Here is a 10,654-nt window from a genome sequence, read left to right as displayed (position 1 = left end):
ATGGAGCCAGGCTGGGGCTGGAACAGCACGCATCGCAGCCGGCCTGGGCACAGCCAGGGGCTGCTGAGCCCCCACACCCTGGCAGGAGACCCCAACCTGACCCTCCTGCACACCCGGGATGAGGAGCTGGCCAAGGCAGAGATTGGGGTGCTGGCCGCCATCCTGGCTGTAGCGACCATAGGCAACGTGGGGGTGCTGCTGGCGATGTACCGCCTGAGGAAGAAAATGAGCCGCATGCATCTCTTCATCCTGCACCTGGGCCTGACCGACCTGGGCGTTGCGCTCTTCCAGGTGCTGCCGCAGATGATCTGGGAGGTGACGTACCGCTTCTTGGGGCCGGACCCACTCTGCCGGGCAGTCAAGTACCTGCAGGTGCTGAGCATGTTCGCCTCCACCTACATGCTCATCATGATGACGCTGGACCGTTACCTGGCCGTGTGCCACCCCCTGCACAGCCTGCAGCAGCCCAGCCGCCAGGCCTACGCCATGATCGGGGCCACGTGGCTGCTCAGCCTCCTTCTCAGCCTGCCCCAGATCTTCATCTTCTCCCTGCGGGAGGTGCGCCAGGGCTCGGGGGTGCTGGACTGCTGGGCGGACTTCAGGTACCCGTGGGGAGCCCGAGCCTACATCACCTGGACCACACTGTGCATCTTCATCCTGCCTGTCGGCATCCTCACCGTCTGCTACAGCCTCATCTGCTACGAGATCTGCAAGAACCTCAAGGGCAAGACCCAGAGCGGTGCCCCCGGCATGGGGGGACCCGCAGCAGCTGCCCCTCCTGCTCCCTGCTCCTCCGAGAAGAGCGGGCAATGTCCCAGCGGGCAGCCCTCGCGGGTGAGCAGCGTGCGCACTATCTCCCGTGCCAAGATCCGCACGGTGAAGATGACTTTTGTCATCGTGGTGGCCTATGTCGCCTGCTGGGCGCCGTTTTTCAGCATGCAGATGTGGTCGGTGTGGGACGAGGATGCTCCCAGTGATGGTGAGTAGTGGTGGGGATGCTGGGCTGCAGCCTGGAGCAGGCGCAGAGCCCTGGGTGCCAAGGCACACAGCGTGCCCTTTGCATTTTTAACAAACAAAAGCTGTCTGTTATTTTGTCATTTTAAAAGTCGTGTGGGAGGCTACAGGTTTGCTCCCCAGCAGCATTTATAGAAAACTGCAGAGTCAAGTCATTCCTTTCACCAGTAAAACCACTGAAGCAGTGGCTTTTGACCACCACCAGTAGAGACATGTAAAGGTGTGATGTGACCATCTTTGCCGTGTGTGGTTCATCCCTCATGTGGGAATTTTCTTCAGGAGCTGCCGTGCTCGGTATGTGGCTACAGGGAGGGTTTTAACTGTGTTGTGGCCCGGGCTGCCTCTCAGAGCAGCTGTGCTGCTGGAGCAGGTCCTCCACGTGTCACATCGAGCACACGTAAGGCTTTTTCTGAGCCAGCTGCAGAGGTTTCAGATTTCCAATTTCATAGGTTGACTTCTTCTGGAAATTTTCAGTAGCTCTCCTAGTCTGTTCGTGGGTAGAAGGAACTTCACCCAAGATTGAAAGGCCTCTGGGAGACGCTTTGACCAGCAAACAGGCTGAAGGAAGGTCCAGAAGCTGCTGGGTCTCATCTCGCAGCACCTTCCCTGAGGATGTGCCCCAGCACATCCCCACCACTGTACATCACCCACCCGCAGCCCTCAGCCACAGGTAGAGCCCAGCTCTGCCTGCCCTGCTGCAGACTCTCCTACCCAAAGAAATTCCAGTCAGATGGGGTGGGAATGGGACAAAGGACACGTGCCCAAGACAAAAAGAGCCCCCAAGGTCCTGCCCATCACACGCTGAGACCCTGCCCAGCCCATGCCCAGCCCGGGGGATGTTTCAGCTCTCTCCCTTGCCTTCCCAGAGTCCACCAACGTGGCTTTCACCATCACCATGCTGCTGGCCAGCCTCAGCAGCTGCTGCAACCCCTGGATTTACATGTTCTTCAGCGGGCACCTGCTCCAGGACGCAGCACGCTGCTTGTCCTGCTGGGGCAGTCCCCGGCTCGGGCTGCGGAGACAGGCCTCAACTGGGAGCCTCTGCAGCAGAAAAACCACCATCCTGAGCCACAGCCACCACACCAGCCCCGCCAGCCTCCCCCTGCACAGGGGCAGCACCAAGGACTTCGATGTACCCTGTGAGGAGGTGGTGACCGAGTCGGGCATGATCTAGGCTGCAGTGGGGGACAGTTCCTGGGCACGTCCCTTCACTGAGGACAGCTGCCACCAGATCACAGAATCACAGAATCCTTCAGGTTGGAAAAGATCATCGAGTCCAACCATCAGGCCAGCTCTACAAAGTTCTCCCTTACACCATATCTCCCAACAGCTCATCCAAACGGCCCTTAAACACACCCAGGGATGGTGACTCCACCCCCTCCCTGGGCAGCCTATTCCACTCTCTGACCACTCTTTCTGGGAAACACTTTTTCTTCATGTCCAGACTGAACCTCCCCTGTTGCAGTTTAAAGCCGTTCCCTCTTGTTCTGTCACTAATTCCCTGTGAGAAGAGACCAGCACCAACCTCTCTACAATGTCCTTTCAGGTAGTTGTAGAGTGATGAGGTCTCCCCTCAGCCTTCTCTTCTTCAAATGTGACACCATGAACATTGTCACTGCAGAGCCATGTCTCTCTCCACCTGGTAGCCTCCCCTTTTGCCGAAAGCTGGGTGCTGAACCCCAAAAGCATCACTGTCCATCGCATCCTTGTGTGCTTGCTACTGTACACTCTGCATCTGCTGTGAGCAGTGGGGGAGACAAGACAGAGCCCCATCGGCTGCTGCCTGACCACAGCATCCACCTCCTCACAGCATCCACCTCCTCACAGCATCCACCTCCCTCTGACGTTAGGCAGGCTCTCGCTGCCGGGCTGCCCTCCTCCAGGAACTCCTCGCAACCCCGGTATCTGCTGGGGGATGCTGCACCAGCATCTCTTCCTGGAGGGACTCGAGCTTTGGGTGTTTCAGACACCAGCAAAGCAGCCTGAGCACAGCAGGAGGCAACATCTGCTCCAGAGCTCCCTGCAAGGAGGTTACTCATCTCCAATCCTCAGGGCTTTGCTGGTGGAGCAGACGCAGCTCTCCCACGCCGAGGGGCTCAGCACGCTCTCCCCTCCATGCTGCACAGCGTTGCCCTCCGCTGACAGGCAGGTCTGGAGCTGGACCCTCTGCCCACCTCCCCGGGGCCAGGGATGGGGCTGGAGCAAAAACCACAGGGCAGAAATGTCCCCTCCTGCTGTGCACAGCTGTCCTGCTACCGCACAGTGGCATCGCGCTGCGCTGGGGCGAGCATCTGAAAGGCACCACTGATACCACCACAGTGCTGCTCGGAGCAGCCCTGGCCCAGCTCCAGCTTGCCCAGGCAGATCCTGCCTCCCGCCAGGTTTACTCGCAGCCCCCGGCCGCTGTGCAGGGCTGCTCCACGCTGTTCAACAGCTGCTGCATCCCATTAAAGAGCTGCTCTCAAATTGCTGCTGATTTTGTCTTATTTAGCAGAGATCAGAGTGCCAAAACCACCCAGTGCTCGGAGATGACTTCAGGGCACTTGGGAGCACAGAGGAGGGGCAGCGGGCAGCTGGGAATGAGCCATGGCCTTGCAGTGCCAGCCTGGCCCCTGCCCTTCGCCCCAAGTGTTGGGGGTCTCCCAGAAGCTGCTTTGTTTAAGAAGGAAGCGTGAGTGAGGTGGGCAAGAGCATCCCTTTGCTCTGGGAATCGAGCTCAAAAGCTGCTGATGGGGGAAGCACTGACAGTACTGAATTCCCTGCAAGCAAGGTGCATTATTCCCTCTATTATCACAGGCTAAATCTGTAAAAATAAGACATTTAGAGTAAAGTATTTTAAAATCTTAAATGATTTTCACTTTTTAATCACTAACCCTTTGAATCAGTTTTTCCAGAAACTCCCACTAGCTGGTTTCAACCTCATCTCCAGTTCCTTAAACGGACCTCTCCTGGCCTTTAGCAATGTTTCCCAGAGATTATTTGGGTTTTTGAACATTTTCCCTCACGCGCCCTTCAAGTCGGTCCAGCTCTGCACAACAAGGTCATAAAACCAGAAGTGCCTGACCCACCCCGGGATCGATACCAAATCGATCGTCTCACAACCTTTCATTAAAGCACATCGCTGCTGAGATGATTTGAAATGCGCTGGGGGCAGCTCCATCCCTGAGGAAAGGGGGGCTGTACCGGGACGTGCCAGCTCCATCAGCGTAACAGAGCTCCCAGCTATTGCATTGTTCCCCTTCCCAGCACTTCAAAAGTTTATTTCTTGAAAAAATCATAAGTAACAAAAAGCAGAGTGGATGGAGGGACTGGTCCCCATCTGCAGCAGCAATTTGCTGCAGCAGAGCGAGGGCAGCGAACTCCAGCCGGGCACTGGTTCTCCTGGTCCTCAGGAGCATGAAGGCAACCCAACAAATGTGATCACTGAGGAGCAGAGGAAGCAGCACCTCCGAGGAGGTACCAGCCTTCCCAGCATGGTCCCTTCACAATCCCAAGCTTATCTCTGCAGGCTGGAGAGCCCCCAACTCAGTTTTGTTAGAAAAGATTGCAGTGCTGTACTTCAAGTCCCCTGGAAATTAAACCAATGTTTAAGGAAAATGTGAAACGTGGTGCCAGGTCACAGGGGGACAGTGGTGTGTGCCCCAACCCAGGGCACTGACCCCCCCTCTGCAGCTCTGCCGGGTGTGGGCATCGCTCAGGTGGGGAGAGACCAACTCCTGCACCCAGGGCCTTTGGTGCAGGGACAAAGCAGGAAAAGCAAAATGTGGGAGACGTGAATATCATCCCTCCCCACGAAACACAGAGGGATTCGACTTGCTTGTGCTCACATAGACATCTGGGGTCCAGTCCTGGGCCCCTCACAGCCCAGAGGCACCAGCAACCAGCCCAGATCCTCCACCTGAGGAGGGGGGATATAAACCCCCGGGAACCCCTCGGCCGTTTGCCAGCTGGGCTGATGACTATGGCTTTCAGCTGGGGGAGGAAGCTCCCTGGCAGGGCCACCCTCCTTCCTTGGCATCCCCCTCCACGTGTGGCCAGGGGGGTCCAGCCACCCGCGCAGCCACCCCAGCCCCAGCAACACCTCTGAGGGCGATGGGGACTTGGAAAGATTTTGAGCATCAAAGGAAAAGGGGTGCGGGGGGGCGGGCAATGAATCAGGGCTTGTTGGGCAGAGAGGGCAAAGCCGGTGGAAGAACTGTATTTAAAAGTATTTTATGACACTGATCAGCAAAGAAAGCATCATTCAGAAGAGGTGCCAGCCAGGTTGGGTGGATATTTTGAAGATCCCTGCATTTCCCTCCCAGAACTACATCCCACTTCGAGAGGCAGGGGGGGATGTTTCATTTGCTTTCATGAAATGAGAAAAAAGGGCCATCACAGAAAACTGGAGAGCACATTTCAGCCTGGGTAGGAGGAACTACCCTGAGCCATCCCACGCTCAGCAGCCTTCAGGAACAGTGATGCATTTAAGTAAAATACCAAGCAAATTGTATTGGCGGGTTAGAGTGTTACAAGGAATAAAAGCTGGCAGGCGTCAGCCCGTGCCAGGCGCTGACCGAGGCGAGGGGAAGCCCCGCTCATGCGGCTGCCGGGGACTTGGGGCATCACCCCGTCTGACCCGGCGCCCCGCAGCAGCATCCTGGGGGTCACAGCTTCATCTCGGTGTACTCGATGGACTTGGACACCACAGGGCTGGAACAGGGCCAGAAATCCACTTTCTTCTTCTTTGGGTCCACGTTGACGTAGTCCGTCCCGGTTTTCACATTCTCGTAGTCCCTGGCAGAGCCCGGCCTGCGGCCTTTCCCCGGGAAGACCAAGGACGTGTAATTGAGGTTTTCTTCGGAGCAAGGGCCCTGCAGAAGCAGACACAAACCCCAGGTCAGGCACCAGCATCCACCCAGGGCGGCTTTGCCCTTGAACCCACACGAAGGCAAAGTGCAGCCGTTGTTGTGCCCGGGTTGTGCCCAGGGATGTCCCCAGCCCCCGGGGATGCTTCCTGCTAAATGGGGAACGTTGTATACGGCAGGTAACCACCCTCCCCCCAGCCTCACCACCAGTATTTCAATATGGTTTGATCCATTTGCCCCCCCCCCCGTTGCTGCTCTGTGGGTCTCGAGCCGGGCAGGACCCACACGGCGCCGGCACCTCTGCGGCTGCGGTTGCTTTTGGCAAAGGCTCTCTGCCCGCGGCCGTACCTGCGGGCAGGAGGGGCTGCTGGTACCTGCGGGCAGGAGGGGCTGCTGTCCGAGTCCTCTGAGGTCTCTGAAGACGTGTCGCTGCTCCCTTAAAAACAGGAATCATTACCACCTCCATTGTGACTTGGGGGGTTAAGGGAAAAAATAAACCAGGAGAAAAAGCAAACACGCTGGAGAGTGAAAACTGAAAATCCAACAACATGTGCCCACTCCCCTCTTCAGCCCCCTGCCCGGGGGGAACTGGGCAGGGAAAGGCCAGAGGAGGCAGGAGGCAACTGGAACTGTGAGCGACTGGTGCGCCTGCCCTTCGCCCGGCCGCTTGCTCCCTCTTCCACCAGGTCAAGGTCAAGGCCAGCAGGTGAGGGTCTTCCCAGCCGGTTAAGGAGGAGAGTATCGCGCCAATGCAATACCATCCGTTTATATTCATGTGCCAGCACAACACCCCGTGGCTGCAGGGTCCCCTTACCCGCGTAGGAGGGTCTCGGCGCCTCTTCCCCTCCCGCCGCAGGGGCCGGGGGCTGCTGGGGCTGTGCCGCAGGGCTGCTGCTCGCCGGCTCGCCGCAGGAACGGCTGGCTGCAACTGAGAGGCCAGTCAGCACCTTCCTCCAGCCCAGGACGCTGGTGATGTCCGATACACCCCACGCACCATTGCCCTCGGACCCCCCCAGGACCCCAAGCCCCAGCACTGCCCCACAGCAAAGCCCGTTCAGCACGAGCCGCTGGCACAGCAATAATTATTGTTATGTATTGGAGCGGGCAAATATCTATCAATTCAATTACTGAGATGATTAAGTGAGTGCCCTGTTCTGCCATGAAAGGCTCCAGTGCTAAATCACACCATCAGGGGCTATTCCCGTGCGAGTTCGAAATTAGTTTGACCCCCAGGGCCAAGCAGATCTTGTTTATGTGTAAATGTGGGCAGCATCTTTTTGTGAAAGATTTTCCTGCTGGAAACTGTAGCTTCATCTGAATTAATATTTTGCAAATGGATTCTGACGGTATTTTTCCACCACTTTACTAACAAGAGCTATAAAAGAAAATGTTTTTGAAACAACAAAAGGCTGTATAACCCCCTCTGATACTGCCCCCACCACTTAGAGCTGCTCACACAGCGGCTGTCGGGGCAGCCTGGCCCCCCCGGCCCAGCGCAGCGACGCTGGTGGATGGTCCCTGCCCTGACCCATTCCCATCCCACGCCGGTGCCCAGCCCACCCGGGGGTCTGGGGGGGACTGGGGGGGGCCGGCTCCCTCCCTCACCCCGCGTGGGCTCCGCAGCGGCACTGGTTGCTCCCTGAGAACCAGACCCAGAGCAAGGACTTGGTTGTGCTTTACAAACCGGGGGATGTTGAAGCTTTGGGCAAACGACTTTCACTCTCTGAACTGGACGATTGTGAGTGAGAATGAGGAACACAAGAGGTAAAGCCAACAAGACAGTAAATTACCTATTTTCCTGCTGAGCATGATGTAAAGTGTCAGCAAGAGGAGAGCGTATAGGATCAAGGTGACAGCTGAGATGGCAACAAGCACCCACCTGAGCAAGAGAAAAATATTTTGCCTAAGAGAAAGAAATAACCAAATTATTTTAAATCTTTCAGGCACTGTTTGCCTGATGCTGCCTCAAAGTGTGGTTTAGACCAAGGTTTGCTGGTACAGTTTTTGGTTTTACTTTTAGTCTTTAAGGCGGTGTGCCCAAAAATCTGGGGCTTCATTTTCAAAAACGACTGTAGGGCTCCCAGAATCACAGAATCATCTGGGTTGGAAAAGACCTTGAAGATCATCTAATCCAACCATTAACCTCACACTGATGGTTCCCATTTTGGGACTTCGTTTTTGGTTACACTTCATTTTTGGGTGCCCGTCTTAAGAAGGGTTTTTGAAAGCCGCGTTGCCAACGGCGGGGTGCGCCGTGCTTGCTGGAAGAGAGAAGTTACAAAGATGGCTCCCGCCAAAATCACACCTGTCTGAGACTCGCGCCTGTGTGTCTGCCAAACGTGGCCACCCGGCGAGGACGCGTGGTTGCCCCCAGCACAGCAAGAAGCTGGCACGGTGTCACCAGCAACGGGGGCTGCAGCATCCCCCCACCCTGCCGCTGCCTCCGGACACACGGCACAGCATCCCCGCAGCCTGAGCCCGGCCAAGCGAGGCCGAGAAGTCCGTTGCAGCCGTTATCCTTCCCCCTTGGGGTGTTCCCCTCGCTGCAGGAGGGTTGTGAAAGGCTGCCGGCCGCTCCTTACCCCGGGGGGGTTGTACTCACCACTCGCAAGTGCTCATCCTCCCTGCGAGGTCAGTGGGACGCCCGGCGAAGCGTTGGAGGTCTCGGTGTGGGGGTGGGGGGGTCAGAGAGAGGCAGCTAGCCCTGGTGGCGATCAACCAAAATGGTCCCATTGAGCTTCACGCCGCTCCACATCACCTGAAGGTCAGGCTCACCACTTGAAAGCGGTGGTCTGACATTGCAGATGTAAAACAAAGGCACCCAGCCTTCCCTCCGCGCGAGGCTCTCGCTGCCGGTGCACGTCCTTCTCACACGCACCCTTCACCCAGCCACAGACTCTCCTTGCCGTTATCATTGAGCTTAATAGTTTTATACACTGCCGCCTCGGTCGTATCTGATACGTGGCTGGAGCTTCTGGGCTCCACCGCGGCGCTGATAGTAACAAGAACTGAAATTTATTCTTTAAATTGCCTTAAAGATTGCTTTAATCCTATCTCTCATTTCTTTTTTTTTTTTTTTTAAATCCACAAAAAATATTTGATAACTATAATCTGGAAAAAAAAAAAAACAACAAACAAACAAAAAAAACCCAACCAAAATAACAAAAAGAACGCCACGGGTTTGGCATCAGGATTTTGCATCCGTCAAGATCCAGCCAGAAAGGTCCAGGGGGGGGCCCTTCAACACCTCTGCATTTGGAACACCTCAGATTTAATTTTAAGTGAGCGCTTCAATCTTGTTGCAGTCAAGGGGACTTAAGGCACATCATCAGAAAAAGCATACGCCCGGACTGGGCCCCTTGGCTTGCGACTTTTAGCCATAATACTGAGGAGATTTATAATAATGGACAGCAATTGGGGGCATTCATTTTGTGAGCCTTCACTTGCAAAAAAGCACTTTAAATTTTCACTCAATGCCTATATACTTACTGTTTATAAATGGCTAACATAGGGAGGTATCTCCAGCTAAAGCTTCGATATGATGATTAAAGGAGCCATAATAATATGTTTGATAGACTGATAGATAGATTGATAGTTAGAGCAAAGGCGTTATCCATCCTATGGATCAGATTCTATAATTTCCTCTGTGACACATCTCTCAGAGTAATTCATCAAAAGCCTTTCCGATAGCCTCATCAATCTCCTGCGAAATTCCACTTACCCAAACAGTTTGGCAACTGCCAAGCTAAAAGTCCATTTCTTGCTGGAATTTTCCCCCTCCCTTGTTGAACTGATCTGTCCCCAAATATCCTTCTCAAATGGCTGTCATTCTTAAATGGCTCATTTCCTATTGTGGGGCAAGAGATGCTGCTGCAGCAGATAACAATCTGAAAAATGAGCTGTTCAAAAGGAAATTGCAAAATAAGACCCAAATCCAAATATCAGCAGCAGGCAGCTTCTTTGCTGAGATGGGGTATGGCGAGATTGAAGAGATGATACACATACGCATGTTGAAATATCTATTTTGAAGATAACAGCCAGTAAGATGCTGGCAGCACATGTACTTTTTTGGTGTATCAGTAAACTTGCTGTGAGCCGCCCTCCCTCTAGGCCTCAGGATATTAACCCTTTCTCAAGCAAGATGCCCCACTGAAATCAAGGCTTGTAAAGAGCTCCGACGTGACCAGTTACCAAGTAGTCATTTTAAGACGTCTGCGCTCAATCTAAAGGTAAGCAAAATCACAGGAACGCCTCAAATTATTTTAATCCCATTTGAGTCAGGCCTTGCTGCCCCAGATTAAGGCTAAAGCCCAGGCTAGCTGCGACGCACGCCTGCAGGCATCCCTCGGATACGGGCACCAAACCCAGCTCTCCTCCCGATGAACGACCCCTCCGCCTTCCGAGGCATCGCGGGCAATGGCCAGTGGAGTGCAGTATCCAACGGTGCTTTACCTGGTGCGCCAGAGCTCTCCGTGCCTTCCCTTTCCTGCAGGACCTGGGCAGCCGGGGCCTTGGGGGCAGCAGGAATTAAGGACGTTTCGGCAGCATTTTCGGTGGCCGTGCAGCCGCAGGGGTCCGGCAGCGCAGAGGCACTCGCCGGCTCGGTGCCGGATGCGGTCTTGCTCTACCCCAATGGTGATGGCCGGAACGAGCCCACATGAGGTTCCATGACGCTTCCCCTCTGTCAACTGGCTCATTTAAATATATCTGGGTGTTTCTCTGCTGTTCTGCAGCCACTTCTGATCCAGGGCTGGGGACACTCTATCCCCCCGGGTGACTCTCCTGGGAGGTGT

The 10,654-nt window shown here is 55.1% G+C and overlaps 2 protein-coding genes across 4 annotated transcripts; one reads left to right on the top strand and one right to left on the bottom strand.

Annotated features, from left to right (window-relative positions):
• Positions 1-2,188, top strand: AVPR1B (arginine vasopressin receptor 1B). Its single transcript, XM_074850281.1, has 2 exons — positions 1-979; positions 1,881-2,188. The coding sequence occupies exons 1-2, from the start codon at positions 1-3 to the stop codon at positions 2,186-2,188; spliced, it is 1,287 nt and encodes a 428-aa protein (XP_074706382.1).
• Positions 2,189-5,191: 3,003 nt separating this feature from the next.
• Positions 5,192-10,654, bottom strand: RHEX (regulator of hemoglobinization and erythroid cell expansion). 3 transcript variants are annotated; one of them, XM_074850081.1, is made up of 6 exons: positions 10,314-10,654; positions 8,464-8,565; positions 7,652-7,740; positions 6,676-6,789; positions 6,236-6,297; positions 5,192-5,867 (listed from the first exon to the last, which is right to left on the bottom strand). In XM_074850081.1, exons 1-6 carry the CDS (start codon positions 10,556-10,558, stop codon positions 5,661-5,663), a joined length of 819 nt encoding a protein of 272 aa, XP_074706182.1. In that variant the 5' UTR covers positions 10,559-10,654; the 3' UTR covers positions 5,192-5,660. The 3 variants fall into 3 exon arrangements, with proteins under 3 accessions (XP_074706182.1, XP_074706183.1, XP_074706184.1); XM_074850082.1 differs by having other exon boundaries at positions 6,676-6,783; XM_074850083.1 differs by having other exon boundaries at positions 5,646-5,867; positions 6,210-6,297.

This window comes from Strix aluco, chromosome 25 (assembly GCF_031877795.1).
Source record: "Strix aluco isolate bStrAlu1 chromosome 25, bStrAlu1.hap1, whole genome shotgun sequence".
NCBI classification, from domain to species: Eukaryota; Metazoa; Chordata; class Aves; order Strigiformes; family Strigidae; genus Strix; species Strix aluco.
This window is presented reverse-complemented; position numbering and strand designations above follow the sequence as displayed.